This window comes from Taeniopygia guttata, chromosome Z, assembly GCF_048771995.1.
Source record: "Taeniopygia guttata chromosome Z, bTaeGut7.mat, whole genome shotgun sequence".
In the NCBI taxonomy this organism is placed as follows: Eukaryota; Metazoa; Chordata; class Aves; order Passeriformes; family Estrildidae; genus Taeniopygia; species Taeniopygia guttata.
Window position 1 is genome coordinate 66014946 of NC_133063.1, and position 21442 is coordinate 66036387.

Below are 21442 nucleotides of genomic sequence, written 5' to 3' on the forward strand. Positions count from 1 at the left end.
CACCAGACTGAGGATTTCTCTGCAGCCTGTGGTGCAGACCATGGTGAAACAGCTGTGTCCCTGCAGCCCATGGAGATCCATGGTGGAGTAGAGACCCAACTGCAGCCCTGGGAAGAGTCACTCATCAGAGCAGGTGGATGTCTGAGAGGAGGCTGTGAATCTGTGAGAAGCCCATGCTGGAAATGGCTCCTGGCAGGGACCTGTGAATTCATGAAAGAGGAGCCCATGCTGTGGCAGGTTTCCTGGCAGGACTTGTGACCCTTTGAAAAATCCATGTTGGAGCAGGCTGCACCTGAAGGACTGCATCCCATGGAAATGGACTCATGCTGGAGCAGTTCATGGAGAACCACTACCTGTGGGATGGACACGGGAAAACTTTGTGATGAACTGTCTCCTGTGGGAGCAACCCCACACTGGAGCAGAAGGACTCCTCTCCCTGACCAGAGGAATAAACAACATGTGATGAACTGACCCTAGCACCTATTACCTGTCTCCCTGTGCCACTGAGGGGGAAGGACGTAGAGCTGGGAAGGAAGGAGGCATAGGGAGTTTTTAAGATTTATTTTGATTAGCAATAAATTCAGTTAGTACCCCCAATTCAAGTCTGTTTTGCCCTTAACACTATTCAGTGAGTCATCTATCCGAGTCCTTATCTCAACACATGAACCTTTGTGATATTTTCTCTCTCAAAAGGGAATGATTGAGAACTCTGGTGAGTGCCACCCAGCCATTGTCAACACACCACAAATACTGAGGAGCGTTCCCAGGCTCTGGGGTACAGATGTTTTGGATTTCTGCAAAAATATTGTCATCCACATCTTAATTCCATGTGTCATTATATAAGACTATAACTGCTTGTTCATTTTAAAGATTTTGTTTATTTAACAGATTAAGTATAGTTTATATTGAGAGAAACACTGTGCCATTATCTACACACAATAATGGGGAAAAGATTTATTTTTACTTTAGTAAGTAGACCAACAGGAAGAGTGTTGAAATTTGAAGAACTACACTCAGAAAAAAATATTAACCATGCACTAAAGAGACTGTCACTCAGAAGAGTCAATTCAAAAGTGCTGTGTAGTTAATGACTAAAGAACGGGTTTGAAAATGCACATACTTAAAATGATGAAAAAATGTAATTCAGAAAGCCACAGTTCACAAAAGATTTTTAGTATCATCTTTATAAGCCTGTGAGATACTGGTCTGTTAATGGTTAATGACTGAAGCAGTGTTTAACCTCTCAAGTGCAGAGGGCATGCACACCCATCATCAGAGGCTCACTGTGAAAACTCCCCTCTGGACAAGCACCTCACATGCAACCTGAAAGTATTTACCCCTGCTGATGGGTCATAATTAAATCAACTTCTCTGATGGCAGAGGCAGCTGTAATGTCTTAGGAGGTGTTACAAACCATCAAAAGCTTCCAAGTGTCCTCTGATCCAAAGTATTATCTCACCCAGTGTAAAATACCCTGAGTTAGGGAAAGTACCTGGGGATTCCCACCTGAACATGAGTGAATGAATATACATTCAGTGGATTTGTTTCATGGGGTTCCCTCACCCTTGACAGCTCAAGACAATGACCATAGCTTCAACAAGACTGGAACTGTCACCATGGAGAAGACCAAAAGAAGAGGGCCAACAGGACCCATGAAGTGGGACAACTGAATATGCCTATCATTCTCTTCCCAGCCCCAGCCTTTTCCTGTTTCTTCCTATCTCTTGCTCCCTCCTTCACACTAAATGCTAAATAAAAATCCATATTAACCTTGGCATATGGTTTCATTTGTACCTTAACTCAGGCAGAGACATTTCTCTACTAATTTTAGTAACTCGATCTTAAAAAAGCCTTGAGGAGAAAATCTTACTTCACTGTTTGAACAAAAACTTCACATTGTCTAAAACTGCTTTTCATGTAAAAGCTTCAGTCTAGAGCTATCAGCCCAGTGTTTCACTTAAGATTAAATTAAGGGATATGAGAGAAGTGTATCCACTGATTGTTGCAAATTATGAATTTGAACCACTAAGAGGATGATTTAATAAATGTTTCATACTGGGAGTAACATCAAATACAAATTGTCATGGTGTTCACTGAGATCCTGAAGACCAGAATCTTTCAGCATCTATTTGAGTCTTAAACCAGTAGTTTCCTTGGAAGGTGAAATGCAGTTTCCTTAAGGAAAAATATGGGACTGGAGGAGACGTTCCAGATACAAAAATTTAAAAAAAACCAAAACAAAAAACAAAAACAAATAAACAAAACCTGTGAGAAACCAGATATATTTACACATATCTAAAAATTTCCATACACAAATATCAAGTGATTATAAGAACAGAGTTCCTTTCCTAAAAACAAAATGCTCCTATTTTTCATTAACATTCAGTTACAAACTATCCTAAATAAGCTGTCAACCAAGGATAAAACATTCCTTCGAGGTGATGAAAAATCACCAGTCCCAAAAAGCAATAAACTTACTTTTTTGTAATGGTAATTATTAAATAAAGGCCCTGTAACAGGAAGCCAGGTAAATTCCATTTCCTGATTTCACTATATGCTAAAATACACTTAAAGCACTCAGAGTTATGCTTCCAAGCTTGTGCCCAAGACAATATTACATTGTCTTTTGATCACAGCAGAAATGTTGACAGAGATTAAAAGCATCAAAGCACTTGGTAACTATTTAAATTTGCTCTTAAGCCTTCTCCCAAATCCACTGAGCAAAAAAAATCTTCAAACTTTAGATAATCAGATCTGGAAATACTTTCATGAAGTTAGGAATAACCTACTGAGCTTAAAAGTATCACAGATTTGAAAAACCTCTAACTCAATTTCCATCATCCCTATACAGACGTCCAAAATTTTAGATAACTCCAGTTTCTCATTTAATATACTATACCTGCCTCTGTATATTATATACCTGCTGCTGCTATATTATAGCTGCTAGGTCAGAAGGTATCCCTTTAGCTGTGCTTTTCTGAATAGTGGAAAGTCCTTTCAGCTTGTCATGTTTGCAAGTGGTTTCATTAATCAGTTTGAGAGGCAAATATGCAGTTTGTAGGGATGTTCATCTTCTTTTATAGCCCAAAACAGCAACACAGAAAATAGGAATATACTTCTCTCTGCTTCATTGTGGACACACATCACAGTTCACCTTTATTGTAGCTGGGGCGTTTTGGTCTCTGGAGGTATGTGGAAAACAGAGCACTGAAGAAGAATCTGGTCATGTCATGGTCTCAAGGGCCAGAGGAAGCTAGTGCTGTGGAAATGCCTGCAAGTTATACTTTGATAGAACATTTAGGAGTTACAGGGGTTGACCTCCAGAGTTCTATGCATCCTGTTTGTAAAGAACATTTAACTTGTAATCTGTATTTAAGCTTTATAGGCAGAAAGTACTACCACTGTTTGTGGTGGTGTGTTTTCTGTGTAAGCTTATAATGGTTGGTTCTGTTACCCCTATGCAAATAGTTTCTCCCCAAATTGTATCCTCCCTCCCTTTCCACCTCCCCAAAGACCTGCCCTTTCTTCCAGGCCCTTCCATGTCCATCACTGTAACCCTGCCCTCCTCCCTTATCTGTCATTGTAACCCTGCCTTTACTTCCAGAGCCTTCCCTGTCAATCTTATATCCCCTGAGACCCAATTGATTCATTCAAACTGTTCTCGTCCCCCGTTATTCCGTATTAGTTTGGGTATTCTATTCCTCACCTTATGCTCCTCCCTAGGTTCCTTGCAATTAGACAAAGTTTGTAACCTCTCCTTGTTCCCTCCCCCGTATATAAGCTGGTACACATCTTTGTTTAGTGTCTTTCTATCCCTGACCCTTCTCCTGGAATAAACCTCCTTAAGAAACCATACAGAAAACCCCTCCTTGTTCTTAGTTCTGATCCTCAGCACAGATACAGCTTGTGCTTTGGGGAGCAGCCTCACTGCTGCAGCTTTATAGCAGCCCTGCTACACCACCACCTAGGCCAATCCAGGCAAGAGGTGGCCACTCCTGGAGCCGTCCAGGAAGGGGCTAGCTGGAATTGACCTGGCACTCGCATCACTCGTGGTTCACTCTCAAATACATATAGTGGCTATAAAACTCTACTTTGTAAAGTAATGAAAAGCCTCACCCCTTTGTGATACTAATTCAGGTTTTCCCGCTAAGAATCAGCCCTCATCTCAATATTTAAGGTTAAAGAACATAAAACTTACTCAAAATTTGCATGCTGACATGTTTTTTCTGCTGATTTCCAGTACATGGTCACACTATGTGTGACCAAGGCAAATTGTTTGTTACCCTTTTATTTCTTCCAAGTACTGTGATTTTTGGAATCTGCTGAAGATTATGTCTTAACAACAACCAGAAATCCGCCTGAACACTAGAATATATTAGTCTGCGTAAACTCCTAAAATACTTCCTAAAAGATCTTTGTCCTGTACCTCTTCCAAATAGGTCCATGAACAAAATTTGGTAGGCAGATTTTTTTCAGGAGCTACTCTTAAAAGACAGCTTGCACTCAACCATCTTTTGGAGAATAAGAGAGTTTGCTGAAGTATGTGCACATTATTTTCTGCCAGTTAGTCCAGTGCCTTGGAGAGGTTTTAATCTATTAGTCTAAAAATTGTCTTAGCTATGAGGTACTTATAATGAAGGTAGAGGTAGCAACTGACATCATTCATTTGATGGCCAACATTGCCTGTGCAATGATTAAGAAGTTTGCATCCAGTCATGACATTGCAGGGTATACTATGTTTTTTTTAATTACCATTTATATGGTTTTTAAAGTGGATGGATTTCACAGCACTTTTTCCCCTCCTTCCTACTTTTCAATTTGCAGATGTTTCTGCTAGAAAACACACATTTTCTACGAAAAATACCTCTTCAGCAAAATGTCTTTACATAAGAAAACTGCATTTCTTTGGAAGCCTAAATAGTTGAAATAATTTTATCATTCACTTTTATAAGAAAACTATAAAATTTTCTTTTGACTAAAAATATTATATTAAAAAAATAAAAATAAAAAAAAAATTAAGACCAGAGCATCTTTTTGCATCATCGTTTTGTTCAAGTGTTAGACAGAAACAATTAAAAAGTAACCAGCATTACATCAATTCAGAAGAAAATAATAATACCAAGTCTTGCCGCATCCTCACCCCAAATCCTTGGCCCAAATAGCTCAGCCCTGGCTAGCACTCCAATGGGGCAAGTAGGGCAGCAAGAAGCACACTCCGCTGGACCCAGATGGGCTTTGGAGAGTGCTTCATGGGTTCTGAGGGTGCTGCAGATCCTGACAGCATTAATGAAGGAGAGACTCTTGCTGAGGGCTAAGCTCCAAAGTTTATTATGACCCAGAAGGGTCCAACAGCACACAAACACAGCCAGCCAACAAGAGCCCCCAAGAGGTGCCTGCAACAAGTTATATATGGGGAGGGAGGGGAACCAACTAGCCAATGGGAAGACATTAGGGAGTTGGTCTTGTGGGGATTAACATATGAGGGAACCAGTGAGAGATAGATAGGGGAGGGACCCCAGGCCCTCATCCAATCACCCAGTGGCCTGGATGGAAGCTTCTAGAGGTAGGGGAAGGGACACCAAGTGATGGACAAGGCACCTGGAAGGGGACAGAGGAATGACTCAGCAGTTTTTAGGTGACTAAGCAGTTTTTAGGTGACTGACACATGAGGTAGGGCAGGAAAATCCCGGGAGAAACCATATAGGATGTGCGGGTACATAAGAACAAACCATTACAGAATAAGAATATAATAAAATCTAAAAGCACAACTCCACAAAGTCTGAGTCTTGTCATAGTCAGTTGCTATATATTGTCACAGCCAGATGCCTCACTGCAGGTATTTGAACCAGCAGAGCTCTGTCTCACTGTCAGAGAATCAAACAGGAACCAAGGAAATGAGCTGGCTGACCTTGGGCTAGCTAACCTTACTTCTGAAGAAAAGCATTGGGATCCTTAAGAATCTTACTAGACAAGCTCTGAAAGTTATGATCTTTGTGCAAGTTGTCTTTAAGACTATCTAGAATGTCTGTATTATGTGAGTGAAAGAAAGGGATGGGTTGTAGCTAGGGAACATTTCCAGATACTCAATGATACTAGCTGACAGGCAAGTTCACATGTTCTGTTCAGCTCTACATACAGTGAGCACTTGCAGCTCCTACTGCTTTTGAAAGAACCTGAGTACTCAGCAGGAAAACCAACATGAAGTCTACACTCAGTGAAGAAGAACCTTTCTATCAAACTCTTTCTTGCTATCTTATAGTCAGCACATACAAAAGGAAAAATGCAAAATTAGCACTTGATTTGAAAACAGTGAGGTTGCAACTCTCTGCATTTCAATTTCTTATACTCATAAAGCCCAGGAACAGTACAGATGAATGATATTTAGTCGCTTCATTATTTAATAATATTTGAATGTCAAACAATGATTAAGAACCATCAGCTGAAGGAATACTAAGCTTACTCAGAACTTCCTCTTGAGCAGGCCTGTACTTTTCCACTGAATTTTTCCTTGTGGACACTATCATTTCTTTTTTTTTTTTCCAATCACTTCTCTCCTTTTTCAAAATGTGGTACAAGTTTCCTCGAAGAATTTGTTTTGAAATTGTACAGACCTTCCCAAGAAAAGCCACTTTTCTCTAAATATATCCCAAAAGTAGAGAAATACTGTATTACAAATCTTCACAAAATCTTACTTATGTTGGTATGCAATATTATATGAAATGAACTGGTAAACAGATAAATAATTACACAGGCTATCAAAGAAAATAAAAGCTAAAACATCCAAACATTATTCAGTACCAAACTTTCAGGAGCTTACTCATAAGCTATTTTGGGAAGAGAGACAACACAAAGCAAACTACACAAACACTCAGAAGATGTGTTTTTGCATGTGCATTCTGAAATTCAAAGGAGACTTTGCAGTCCTATTAAGTTATGCAGACAGGGGAGGAGCTTGACATGCTGTAAAAGGACCAAGTCTGCAGCACAACACAACTGAAATACCAATGATGAAATTTGAAGAGCTCCTAATGATAAACATAGTATAATGGAAACATAAGCAAGATCAGATAAAAGGATAAACACAGTTGTCACCCCATTTGAATGCTAAAATTCACATAACTTCTAGGAAAAAAAAATATAGTTATCCTAACAAGTATAACTCTCATACCAGTATTGTCTGCTGGGAGAAACTGTATCTGAATATTCTGGACATGGTCTGGCACTGCAGAAGGCTTTCATAAATACAAAATTATCTTCATAAGCACTGCTCTGTTAAGGTAAGATACCACAAGATATTAGTAAAACCAGGAAAATTTAGCTTTTGGAAGATGTGTTATAGCAATAAATCAACAAATCAATCAAAGAAATTATAGCCCTGGATCTGTAATAAGACTTTAGAAATATAGCATAGGTAAAAAAAGAATAGAAGAGTTAATGCCTCTCAAAGACACTAATTAAAAACCCATACACCTTGTAGGTTTCCCAGCCATGAGCAGTGTCAGTCATTTGCTTGGCTTCCCTAAGCTGTCCTTTCAAATTTACCATTTCTCATTCTGTTTAGCTGCTGGTCTCATTGAATGTGTTCGTGATCTGAATGTAGGAGTAAAGAAAAAGACAACAGATGAAAAAAGTATGTTGATCTGATTACTTATTATGAATAGAGATTGTTTAACAAATAGGGACACTTGGCTGCACATATTAGTATGTTCTCTAGCAACGTTTCAAAGCGTTTTGCAAACATATTACAAGGTCAAGGAGCAACCAGAGCTCCTTAATCATTTGCTCAGTAACATTAGATCCTTCCTTTTATCAGTTATTAGCAAGGATAGGCAGGAGTATCTCTGGAAATCATTATTTTCTGTACATAAAAAAAGAAAATTATGCCTGTCTAAACAGACATCGTTATGATGTAAACTGTAGAGTCTGTATCACTGAGGGGCTGACCTAAACCTCCATCTCTGATTAAATATAAAATAACATGCAAGCACTTAAATATTTAAAATTGTCCGTTCAGAACTAGGAATAAAATGAGCTATAGAGCTGACATGTGATGCATTCAGTATACAGCAATTCAAAAAGGACTCTAACAGTATCTTTGATGTCATATATTCTTGCTATATAATGTAAGTGATGATAACACTTAACTGTTCTGCACTGATGCAATGCTACATCTGAGAAATAAGGAAAAAAAAAAAGAAGGAAAAACTACTGAGTTTCCTTAAGGGTTGCCAAGGCCACCAGCTAGTTAGAGCCTTCATGTAATTTACTTCATATTGTAATTCAATTGTTCCTTTTAGAAGTAAAAAAAAAAAAATATATAGTTCTTTCCAAGACATATCAGATGAAATGCTAAAACTGTAGCATCAGGCAACATGAAGAAGAAAAATAAGATGCAGTCTTGCAAGTAATGTCTTAACAACTCAAAATTAATGTACAGATTGCACAAGCATGCTTCAAAATTATAACTAAGACAATGTCTTATTTCCTTAAACTATGTTAAAAGTCAACACAGATCACAGTCTCTGCTTACTGTCACATAACTTTATAGTTTTTTGAACAAAATCTACTTGCACATAGTGTCCTAAATGGGGACGCTGAAATCTTTGAGTGAATTAAAATTGTAATAACATTTTGAAAACTAAACCCCATGGACTTGCTATACTGAAACATATCTTCACTATGTCATCTAACTAGAGAAAAATTGATTCCAGGTATTACTCAAAAACCTTTTTTATTTGCAGGGCTCTAACTGGGACTATGTTTTTTGAAGAATCTGCTCACCATAAAACTAAAATGCAGCACTTTCAATAATGTCCCACAGGAAATGTTCTTGGTGCGTTAATAATTTCCATCAGCAATGCTAATTCTACTTCCCTCTTCCTGAATTATGTTTCTTAATCCAGCTCCCAGTTTTAGAAGGATTCCCCCCTCTAGGGTCCCTCAAGAATTACTGTTAAGTTAACTGGTACAAAACCGACTCTTACTTGTCTTTTCATTGTATCTACACACAAAATGTTGAAAGTTTCATTGGTAGGCATTTCAGAGACCAGCAAGATCTCTCCATATACCCAAACTTCCTTATTACTCAGCTAATAATTTTGCTGTTTCTCAACAGCTAAACAAAACCCTTGTCCTTTCCTTTCTGTGATCCTGTATTTCACAGCTGTGTTTATTACAGTAACAGTATACCCAGCTCAGAGATATTTTGCTAAACATGATTACATTATCAGAGGGAAAATCAGAATTGAAGCAACTTATTAACATCATGTAATTAACCAGCAATCAGTGATCTCTGTATTTAACATTCAGCAATACAAATAAACCACAATATTAGATGCAAGTAAAATGCTAATAAACCACAATATTAGAGGCATGTGAAATGCTTATAATATACACAAACAAAAACTGCCTCCTGCAACAACCCACCCAAAATGCTATAATGACACACAGAGAAACACAGTTACATGTGCACATCTTTCTCACAGGACCTCTGAGTAGTTACAATTGCACACACCTTATCTGGGTGTGCTTATTATCCTTCTTACAAATCTCCTGCTAGAGGTGTGAGTGGCCAACTTTCCATGGATCTGTTCAGCTCATTGCAACCTGCTGAATCACACTAGTGGGAAAGAGCCCAATGACTTCACATACGCACATCACAAATTTAGGTATGTGTTGTTGCCGCCTTAACTGGCAGTTCACTTCCTGGATGCAGACACCTCACAGCATCCAACAGAGAGGATGCTTCTCCCTTAGATGGAGGTTTTAATTCCAGCAGAGCAGTTTCTCACTATGTCAAATATTATTCTGAGTACTGCTCTTTCCAGTCCAATACCTCTCCTCCTCACAAATTCCCATGTTCCTTTTGTATTTAATTTCAGGCTGTCACTTTCTTAGAAGAGTCAATACACATAACTACCTTTCTGTTAAGCTAAAGAAACAAGAGTGATCTATCTCCCAATGTAACACTCCTTGAAAACATTAATCTTGTGTCTTTGAACTTGAATCTGAAAAAGAAACTTCATTTCTCCACACTCATTCTTCCTGCACCACAGCACAGTAAGGGCACCTTTACCTCAACAAATAATGGAATACTTCTCATTTAGCTTTAGATGTCACTTGAATTCTCTAACAGGTTTGAGATTTCTGATTTAGGACAAAATAAATCACATATTTTGGCTTCTAGCTCAGATAGAAGTCTGATCTTTATAATTAAATTTATGCAAGAAAAATATTTTCCCAGATATCTTCTAAATTAATGTCTTCTAAATTAGCATGAAGAACATACTTTTTTTTTTTTGTTGAGTGAGAGTTTGTTTAGTTGCATTTGCATTTGCTTTTGCCTTTGTCCAGAGTGAGTGAGTTACCATTTCTAAGGTTTTCTTGTCCTTTGCTGCATCTTCTTCTCCATTTTTTATTCCTGCTCCTAACTACAATCCATCAAAGTCAATTTGTAATCCAAAAGGAGACCAGCACTAACACACACCAGTACTCTATGCGTCATATACATTACTGGAATTATTCAGGTTTCCCAGTTTCTGTATTTCAACACAGTAGCTCATCTATTTGAGGCATTCTTAAAGGTCTGCTTCTTAGTACAATCTTTCAGTCACTAAAGACTATGAACACTTTTTTTAAATTCTCACAGTATTTTATTTTTGCTGGTTGTCTAATGAAAAGTCTTTTTCAGCTGAATTTTGAGTACTGTATTATTATGTAATGGAAAGGAAAGCTGGGAGAGCTGCAATACCTGCCTACAGATGGGTGGTATGCTTCCAAGTACTGCAAAAAGAAATTCTCTTTAGTGAATTCTCTTTAGACTTTAGTGAGTATTGCCGCGTTCTCCCCCTCAAGCCTTGTCTCCCCCCCAGCTAGCTCTCCGCGAGGGAGAGAGCGGGCAGGTCTCCAGCACCCTCCGCTGGACCTCTGAAGGCTTTGGAGAGCGCTGGGTGGGTTGGTGGAAACACAGCCGAATTCCCGCGGTGCAAACAGAAAAGAGAGTCCTCCTCTGGGGGCCAAAATCCTCTTTATTGGGTCCCAACGGGGACAACGCGCTGGCGAGGATCCAGTTGACGGGACTGGTGCCTGCCAGAGAAGGCACTTGGGGCTGGATGTCAGGGGACTTTATACCACATGGGCGGGGAAAACTGGGACCAATGGGCATCTTCGGGGAGTGGCTCGCTCTTGGGGAAAGGGCCAATAGGAGAGGAATATGGGAGGGGTCTCAGGACCTGGTCCAATCACACGATGCCCCGGGTAGAAGGTTCTGGATGTAGGGGCAGGGGCACCGAGTGACGGACAAGGACCCTGGGAGGAGACAGGGGAATGACTCGGCACTTTTGGGGAGGATTGACAGGGGAGGAGAGGTGGGAGACTGGGGAAGGAACCAACTTAAAAAACTGAGGGGGTACATGGAACAAACCAACTGAACATAGAACAGACCGCATACATAATAAAACGCAATAGAACAAAAATAACACAACTCTACAGAGTATGAGCTTGATGGTATAGAAATTTAATACCTTTAAAGCTCTTCTAAATTATTGTCTTCATATTAAAAGATATACATAATTGAATATAAGCATTTTGTCTTTATGTTAATACAAGTTTCATTAAATTAGTTCTGATTTTCTGCATCCAAACAGATAGAAAACTGTAGGGCAGGTAATGCTAACTACTTTTATGCTCCCACATTCAATAATTCTGTTAAAAAGAAAACTACATTGAAAAGATACCTTTTCCCCTCACATCTCACATACACAGCCACAACATGAGCAAACAGTTGTGTTCCTTTGTTTTCTTCCTCCAGGTACAAAGAGCCATCTGCATTCACATCACATGCTGGAAAGTATAACATGCAGTCCTGAAGGAAAGAAGTAGGAAAATGTGAATTACTGCAGCACTTACCACAGATTTGGCACAGATTTGGCTCTCCTATAAAAGAAACACAATGATAAGAGTCTAAAATAGGAAGTCAGTGCAGTGTTCTTGGTTTTGGCACAAATACTCAAATACAAATATTTCAACCTTTTTAAGCACATTCCTGAAACTATAATACAGAAAATTGTACTTCAGACATAGAATAAGAAGGAATCTCTCTACCTTAAATGCAGTCTGCTAGATTTAATATATTTACCTGAAAAATATCTCAATATAAATGACACACTTTTGTTGTAATTCTGTTTTAAGACTACTGGATAAATTGATTATTATTTAAAATCAGCTTTATTTCTAACATAAGGGTGATTCTAGGTCAGGGCAAAGGCTACTGATTCATCAAGCTTAGTAACCATTTTCCAAAAGATCACCCAGAGTAAAAAGGGAACAATACAGCACATAATGAGACTTCATCAAATAATCTAACCTCCAAAAATTTGCAACATTTGGAATTCCTTAGCTAGAGATAATGTCTTTTTTTATTCTATAGGTATTGGTATTCCTTCTCTAAATTGTCCACTACTCTGAAGGCACATAACATGTGTAGAGTGAATTTGTGAAGTTTCTTGAAAAAGATATTACAGATGTTAAAACAAGATGAAGAATCAAGCCTTCTTACCTGCTTAGAAAAAGGTATTACAGATAAAAAAGACACTGTAGATGCCAAAACAAGATGAAGAACCAAGCTTTCTTGCTTGCTTTGAATGAAGTTCCTGTTAGCTTCAATTGGTGCTCAACATTTTTTTATTGGGAATGAGACTAAACAAGAAATCCTTAATGCACAACCTTCATACTCTTTGGGGTTCTTTAGAATTCTGGTTTGCCTAATTATAATTCCTATTGTAACATCATGATTTAGATCATAATTTTCACCTTTCTTTGCATTTTTTTCCAGTTTAATTATAGCATTTTTAAGAGGAATGGATAACAATCATTAAGAACAAAATTCATGTTCCTATTTCAATGAAAGACCTTGTTCCCAGGTAAAGATGGGCAGCTCAAAATCCAACATGGTGTGGGCAGAGTTAGGCATGTTTTTGTGTACATAACAATACAATTTGGATAATACTGTATCCAGTTACATTTGCCACCTCAACCTTCAAACACTGTCTCAAGGTCTTCTTGTAAAGATAATCAAAGATGGTCTGTGAGTGCTAGCATTGCTAGTCACCTTGAAATAAGAAAACTTTTTTGTGTGGTAACAAATGAATTTCAAAAATTAGTAAGTAAAACACAGTGTTTCTTGTGGGATTTCCAGAATAGTACCCTCTGACTTTGCTGAATAATCAACTTATTCTAAAGTAATCCCATACTCACTCACATTTCACCCTGTCACTAGTTCTGTTGGGCTTCACTCCAGTGTCAAAGCTTTTGACATTCTGCCCAAAACACTGTCACTTATCTACACACACATGTACCTTCGTATCCCTTCCTCTCCTTCTTCTTTCATTTAAGGCGGCAAAAATTTCCATAAGCACTTTTATTGCTTTAATTTTAGTTCACACTCAAGGATTTGGTTTTGTTTGTATCATTCCTCATATACACTCTATCTTCCTGTTCTCTTTCATAATACTACCTTACATAAAAGTTTCATTTGTCAGTTTACTTATCTGCATGTTAAATACTTCACAAACTTTTATTTAAAGACACCTATGTTTTGCTATTTATATTTGTTTTACAAATCTTAAAGAATGAGACATTTAAGCCTTTAAAAAAATCTCTTCCTTTATATTGTTTTTACTATGTTTTTATAATGTTAATACAGTGAATTGGAATGGAACAGGTACCACCAGACTTATCTCTCACCTGATGCAGTGGGAGTTGTGTCTCTTTACTGCAAAAAATAGATAGAATGACTCAGATCAATGTCCAAGCCAGGCTTGTAGAGTCTGGGTGCCAAATTGAAAAAAAAAAATAAAAAATTGTGCCTTAATAATCAAATCCTTTGAGAACCTGTAGTTCCATTTGAAGTACAATTACATTCAAAAGACTGGAATCATCTGAGCAAATGCAAATGTCTAAATTGTAGATATCTGAACTACTTTTCTAGACTATAGTCACAACAGAGTAATAAGCACTTTTGTGGTATGATTCATCTGACCTTTTAGAAATGTATGAGATCAACTGAACCCTGCAGGCACTTATTTCTCTGCTAGGAGTACAAAAGACTAGAAGACTTTCCAGATGAGACTGCCTCTGATGTCCCTTAAGCATCTTTATAGTTAAGCAACTATAAGGGGAATCCACAATGAATAGCCCAGAAGATGTCTACAAAAAAAAGGCCTTAAGTTGGTAGTATGAATACCACACAAAACATTTCAGCCTGAATGTCACAGACATTGGAACATCAGTTTGAAAGGTCTTTTAATAGTAACCTAAGTTTTTATTACAGTCAAAATTGAAGGTGCTAGTCCTTCAAGTACTATGAATCTTTCTTTATTAGTGGAGGGAATTTTTTAGTAATTAGGTTCCAGAAAATTTGAAAGAAAAAGCTATTGTAACACAGAGCATTTTGCATCTTAAAATGAATGCCAAGAGCACTCTCTAAAACTTAAAAGAAAAGGTACCTTTCATGCATACTCTTATACCATTTAGACTATCTCATTGAAATCTTCCTTATAGTTAATGGCATTTAACCAGTCTTTGTCAACATTAATATAATAAGACATGTAATAACAACACTTGATTTTAAAAAAATAAAAAGGAAGGAGTAGCAGATCTGATCTGTAATGACTGAATTCTGCAGAATGCTGCCTATTATAAGCGTTTTTGTCTTTAAAACCAGATCACGAGCAGAGCAGCATGATATGTTGCCACCTGGTGTAGAGGTGATGTAAAAATCCTTGGTGACTCCTGCGTGAGCAAAGGCTGCGTCACTGCAGAGGCACATCTCTGCGTGGCCCATGCCGGCAATGCCGTCAGTACCTTGCCTGCTGACTCACTGCTCTGAGGAGTGTCCTTCAGCCCGCGGTGAAGCGGAGCTTGCAGGCACAGGGACTGCAGACCTTGCCGGAGAATGGGGAGAGAGGAAGTGATCGCTGCAGGCAAAGGAGCTGAAAGCATTCAAGCCAGAAGGCAAATATACATGTTTACACCTGTCAACAGTCAACGTGTTGATCCTGCCATAAGAAGCTGAAGAGATGCTAAAACATTTTGACTGCTATACAATCTCTCAAGTAAATGGCAGCTCTTGGAGGAAGGCTGACTGTCTGCTGCACATTAACCGTTTCAAACTTTTCCTGCACTTCATTTGCCAAAAGTGTCTGTGTTTTACGATAGAAACATCATCCAAAAAATCTGCCTAGTATTCCTTTGAACCTCTTAAAAGTGGTAAAAGCAGGAATAGTGTGCAGATTCTTAAAGATAGCAATAAACATCACAATTGTTATATATATAAAGATTGCATTTTCTTTAGGAACAGATCATTAATACAATCAAGCTTGGAAAAAGCTATTACTTATTTTCAACAAGAACATTTTAATTGCTGTCAACTCCTACAAGAAATACATTTCTACCTTTCTGTAAAATCTTGTATCCTGCTGCAAGGAACAATTACAAGTCCAGCATTCATTCTTCATATATGATTTTTAACAGCATATTTCAGTGGGAAGTTCTAATGCTAGTCTTGCAAGAAAGCTGATGCTTTTGCCTTTTACAGTCATTCAATACTCTAGAGCACTGTGGTGTTCTATTGCCCCTGCAGCTGAATATGTCATCACTAATATGTTGTACATGTGCACCCTATCACTGAAATATCTCTAGGGATGTTAATCTTGTAATATCTTATGAGAAGACATTTCACCTGTTTTCTACAGTTTAAAAGAAAAAAAAAAAAAAAACCACAAAAATATTCCCAGTGCTTTTTGGCAAAACTATTGACAGATCTGTTTTGATATCACACTGGAAAAGAGAGAAGCTTGAAAAGCAGGTGAATGGATAGTTACCTAAGATACTGTATGAGAAGCATTTTTTTCAGTTTTTAACTGAAAATCTTTATCTAACAGAAGTCAATAAGTAATTATAGCATAAAACCCATCTTTGCTATTCATAAAAAATCTCTTCATAAATTCTGTCATGACAGGTTGTCACTGATGGGGAAAAGACTGATGACTGACTGATGTCAAAACACTTACTTGAGTAAAAAACACTCAAATTCCCTGGGAGAAATTTTTTAATATATATGAACATGCTCACTGGGCCTTTCATATTTATAGGTTCTTCAACACCGTCTTGTGTCTGTCAAGACATAAGTTGATACACCTGTAAAAAAATAAAAATAAGAATATATTTTCATATAACAGCAAATACTAGACTCAAGAATATTTTCAATCTCTAAATACTGATGACAATTCCCTTGGATATTTTTCTGAAAAACAATATATACTTGCTAAATGCACTAACCATTATATAAGAGACAACATATTCAGAAGACTATTTTTACAAGGGAAGAGGGGGATAATAGATAGAAGATAAAGCCCTTTAACACTGAGGTGTTCAATATTCACAAGGTAAGTTTCTTTCTGCAATCAGCATTATCACAAGAAAAAAATGTCAGTAATTTCCAAAATATCTGGAACAGCACTGCTGTATTGCCCATATTAGCTATGATTACACATTATTTTTTGCATAAAATAAGGATTTCAATTCTGTATGAAATAGCAGTATTTTGAAAAATGTTTCTTAATGTAGTCAGAACAAAAAATGCATTGTGATGCTTGAAATGAGTGATCTGTCAACCATATATTTAATATTTCAGTTCATGTGGTAGGAAGGGAATGGTCCTGGACCACCCAATTGCAACGGTACCACTGCACAAGGCAGTAGCCATGATGTCCTTTGAAAGTAAAGCCCCAAAACTTAGTGCCTTCTGCCTGGCTCTCTGCCTCCAGACACTCAAGAGCTCTCTTTGAGACACCTGGAGCCATAGAGCACAAGAGAGATGGTGAGACCACACTGTACAAGGCACAAACATACCTAGAAGCCAGGGCTGCAATTAGCACTCCGAATGAGAGGAGACAGATCTTGTGTTCACACAGCAAACACTTAAATAGATAATCTGGTAGAGTTAAACAATAACCACTCCAGTATACCCTGTTAAGTTACAACAAAATATCTGGCCTTTAATCACATAATTGTGATACATACAGGGGGGAAATAGAAAACACTGGAAATGTGTTTCAGCAACCTATAAAACTACAGAAAAAAACGAAAAATTCATTATTGTTTCATATAAACTGGATGCTTTTATTTTTAACTTTGAATTCCTCAAAAACTGTTCCAAGGAAAGAAAAGGTGACTTTTTGACATTAGATGTGTTAATGCCATTGAATCAGTTCAACGTCCTGCCTCCCTTCTACCTGTTTCCTTCTAAAGCTCAGGACAGCACCTGCCTCAAAAGTAATTCTTAGTCTGCACAGACAACCAGACTTCAATCACTGCTGCAGCATTTGCTTGGGTAGAGCAGCAGATAAACATATGTGGTCATACAACCTTAGAAAAATCTCCTTCCTCCTGTGAAAATAATTGTACATTCTATTGTACAATAGAATCCAACATGAAAGATGGAAGATATTTTTTAAATACAAATCAAAGTCAGAAAGTTTCAACAGAAGGTTTCATCAGATCCCTTTATACTAGTAACCAGCTTGAGACCATTTGATATCCTTTGTTTTCTATCCATCTAATTACAAAGTAGCAGTAGAGGTTTGCATCACAAAGACTGGTTTGAGTACCCATTGCAAACTCCTTCAATATTCAAATGTCTGCATTTTTCTGAAGATGTAAGACTGAAAGCTAAACACATATTTAAAGGCTATCTTTTATGTGCCAATGGTAGTAATGTATTTAAAAGCTATGTTATGAAGAAAGATTCATCATACAAAAACAAATTAGCATGAAAAAACATGATAGAAACATATGTCATCTCTCCCTTTTTATAAACTTATTTGGTCTGAAACAGGTAACATGCTCTTTTTCACCAGCATGCACCAGTTCTACTTTCTTATGACCTTACATGAAACCCACCCCAAAAAATAAAAGGTCGATTTGAAGGCTGCTTTAGTAGTTAGAAGGCTCAGAAGGCCTTGTCTGGATTCTGTGATTTAAGTCAGTCTTTGGAATATAATCTCTCTCACTCTTAGCTGAGTGCCACCTCTTAAAAACACCAGATATGCATAGAGGAGATTCTGTGACCAAACATCTTGCCATAGTTCATGGCTACAAATGCCACTGTGCCTCCTGCACTTTGCTATGAAGGCCAATTCAGTCCAGTCACAAACAGTATTTTGTCTCATGAGGCTTATTTTAGAGTTCAGGGATGATCCAATCCTACAAATTCCTTGCTTTTAGGGTACAGTAACAATTCTTCTCCACTTTGTCCAGAAATACTTTATTTATTGGTTTATTGCAATATCCTCCCTCAGCTTTTGGGAAAGCCAGTTGTGGCAAGGGAAAATAAGGTATGCTTTGCTTTGGTTTGGACATTGGTCACCAATATGTGATTACAACTGAATGACAGGTTCATTTCAGCACTCAAAAAGGGAATGAGTTAAGGTCTGAAGATAGTGCTCCTGCAATCCTTACGAAATGCAGTTCCTTTTTACCCCAAATTCAACCTTAACTGGAACTGACAATCCTATCATAGATATTTGCAACCAAATTGATTTAAAAAAAATATGTATTTCTGAAAGCACACACTCCTTCATGCTTACTAAAATCCATCTGCAAATGCAGCCCTTCCATTATGCTTTTCTGGAAACTCACATGAACCAATGTCATTGTAGGCCTTAATGAAACACAATGACTGCACAGTGAGTGGCTCCTCAGGCTGGAATTTTTGCTCATCAAATCATGCTGATCTTATCAGATACTGCAGTTAAAAACAACCCTCCATTGCCACTTTGTCTAAATGAGAACTTCAACACATGTTGAAGTAGGCTTCTACTGTGTGAAAAGGCTCACTGTAGGAGACCTTAAATGCCCCTAAGATAGGTGAAATTTTTTGGTGGTCTTTACTTGCTCAACTGTTTCACAAGGGCAAGAGATTCTGGAATGAGGTCCACGTACTGCTGTGAATATTTATAAAGGGCAAATAATGAGTTATAGTTCTGTGCCTATCTGCATATTTTATGTCCAACCTATCTTTATCATATTATCAGACAAAATGTTGGTGCTATATAAGGTAAGATCTCATATTATAGAGCTTGACCAGAAGGTTTGTGGCACTAGCATGCCCAGTGCCATGCTGTAGCCAGAGTTCAGTGCTGTAAATAAATTTTGAAATACAATTGCATGATTTTCAATGTTGCAGCTTGTATTACAGAAAGATCAGTTACAACGTTATCAAGTTAAAAGAAGGCTGGAAAATGGAAGGACTCTCTACTCCTTTAAAATCTTAAAAACCCACTGTTGTATTTCTTTCTATTATAGCCCTGAGATGGCAGCAAGGAGAGTTATTTGCCTCAGGTGGGGTATGTGACACACAGCCCTGCCGCTCGGCTGGCCAGATTTAGCGCTGGAATCCATCCCGCCTGTCTGCCTACCCAGAGTTTTAGGGAAAGCTGTCCTGGAGAGGAATGCTGGAAACTACAAGCTGAGACCTCCTTCTGCAGCATTGCTGTACAAATTATTTAAAACCCCTGCTTGGTGACGGTTTATGGAATAAATGGAAGCGTAGATGGAAGCGCTTTAGAATGAAGGAGCTCCACCAAGGAATTCGCTCTCCTCGTTTCCTTTCTTTTTTCTTTTTTAAATCTTCGTTCTCCACAGGAATGCCCGTGGGCAGCCGCTCTCCAACACGGAGACACCCAGGCCCCCCAACAAAGCTTTTAATCTGGCACGGTGCCTCCCCGGCACAGCCAGAACCACCGCGCACGGCTCTGGCGGCCAGCGCGGACTGGGAATGCGGGAAAACTGCGAGACCCGAGCCCGGCACGTCACAGCGCGGGACCAGGACGGGGACGGGGACGGGAACAAAGACGGGACGAGCCCGCCCCTCACGTCCCCTCACGCTCCCTCACGTCCCCGCCCTCCCCGCGCCAGCCCCACCAATCAGCGTGCGGGAGGAGCCGCCCGCCGGCGGGGCGGGGCTAGCGGTTTGAGCGCCCCGGCCTGGCGACTCGATTGGTTATTTGTCGCCAAGCTGCCCAATCGGAGGGTGCCTTGCAAAGGAGCCGTGAGCCAATGGCGGAGGCGGTTCCTCTTCCGTGACGGCCGTTTGAAACGGCCGGGCCGGCGGGGGCTGCGCCGCAGGTGAGCGGAGGGGGCCGGGGTCCCGTCCTCCCACAGCATCCCTGCCCCGGGGTCCCGTCCTCCCACAGCATCCCTGCCCCGGGGTCCCGTCCTCCCACAGCATCCCTGCCCCGGGGTCCCGTCCTCCCACAGCATCCCTGCCCCGGGGTCCCGTCCTTACCACAGCATCCCTGCCCCTGCCCCGGGGTCCCGTCCTCCCACAGCATCCCTGCCCCGGGGTCCCGTCCTCCCACAGCATCCCTGCCCCGGGGTCCCGTCCTCCCACAGCATCCCTGCCCCGGAGCCGCGTCCTTACCACAGCATCCCTGCCCCTGCCCGCACTGCCGCCCGCAACCCCACCCCGAGTTTCCTGAGGTGAGTTTCCTGAGGTGGGCATTCCCTGCCCTCTGGTTGGGCTGGTTGTCTTAAAAGCCCTGCATAAGAAAAGCAAAGGAGAATCTCGCCTGCCCACCCCGGTGCCTCCTCGGTTTCTGTGGGACATTTGGCAGACTGTCGGTGTTTGTCCCGGCTGCCATGGCAGCCGCGGTCCCGGCGGTGTGGGCCCTGCGGAGCTGCTGTAGCGAGAGGTTACACCGTGGGCAGTGCTGCTTTGCGAGGGGTACAGCTAAAGGCAAGGAATATGTTCTGCATCTGCTGGCAGGAGATGCACTTCTATCACTGGCAGCGTCCCCCGAGGCTCAGTACTGGGCCCAGAACTTTTTAACTTGTTCATCCATTACATGGGTGAAGGGGCAGATGCCTGCTCAGCAAATTCACTGAGAACACAAAGCTGGGAGGAATGGCCTACACTCTGGAGTGCTGTGCAGCCCTTTCAGAAGGACCTCGCCAGGTTGGAGAGATGGGCAGAGAAAACCATCTGAAAGTCAAGAAAGGCAAATGCAGGGTCCTGCACCTGGGGAGAACAGCCTCAGGCACCTGGGGCTGACCTGCTGGGGAGCAGCTCTGCAGAGAAGGACCTGGGCGTCCTGGTGGACAGCAAGCTGTCCATGGGCCAGCAGCGTGTCCTGGTGGCCAAGAAGGTCAGTGCTGTCCTGGGGGGCATTAGGAAGAGCATTGCCAGCTGGTCATGGAAGGTGATCCTGCCCTGCTCAGGCCATACCTGGAGTGATGTGTCCAGTTCTGGGCTCCTCAGGACAAGAGAAACATGGAGCTCCTGGAACAGAGGAGCAGAGGCTACAAAGATATTGATGGAACTGGAACATCTTAGGAGGAAAGGCAGAGGAAGCTGGGCTTGTTCAGCCTTAAGAAGAGACAA

General features: G+C 40.0%; 1 protein-coding gene and 1 long non-coding RNA gene across 8 annotated transcripts in view; one reads left to right on the forward strand and one right to left on the reverse strand.

Moving 5' to 3' along the window:
• Positions 1-11499: 11499 nt before the first annotated feature.
• Positions 11500-20647, reverse strand: LOC115490935 (uncharacterized). The gene is made up of 3 exons (XR_003956860.4): positions 20483-20647; positions 16071-16197; positions 11500-11863 (listed from the first exon to the last, which is right to left on the reverse strand). It is a non-coding gene; the product is annotated as an uncharacterized lncRNA (long non-coding RNA).
• Positions 19672-21442, forward strand: part of POC5 (POC5 centriolar protein) — a 29026-nt gene continuing 27255 nt past the window's right edge. For 2 of the 7 annotated variants that reach the window (XM_030257373.4, XM_072922218.1), the window contains exon 1: positions 20063-20187. Coding sequence is in view for 2 of the 7 variants with exons in the window: in XM_072922217.1 (XP_072778318.1) it covers positions 19838-20187 (350 nt within the window). In the remaining 5 variants the exon portion in view is untranslated. Of the gene's footprint in view, positions 20188-20235; positions 20542-21442 lie in introns of those variants that run through there. The other 5 variants (XM_072922219.1, XM_072922220.1, XM_072922217.1 and 2 more) reach the window with 4 other exon arrangements.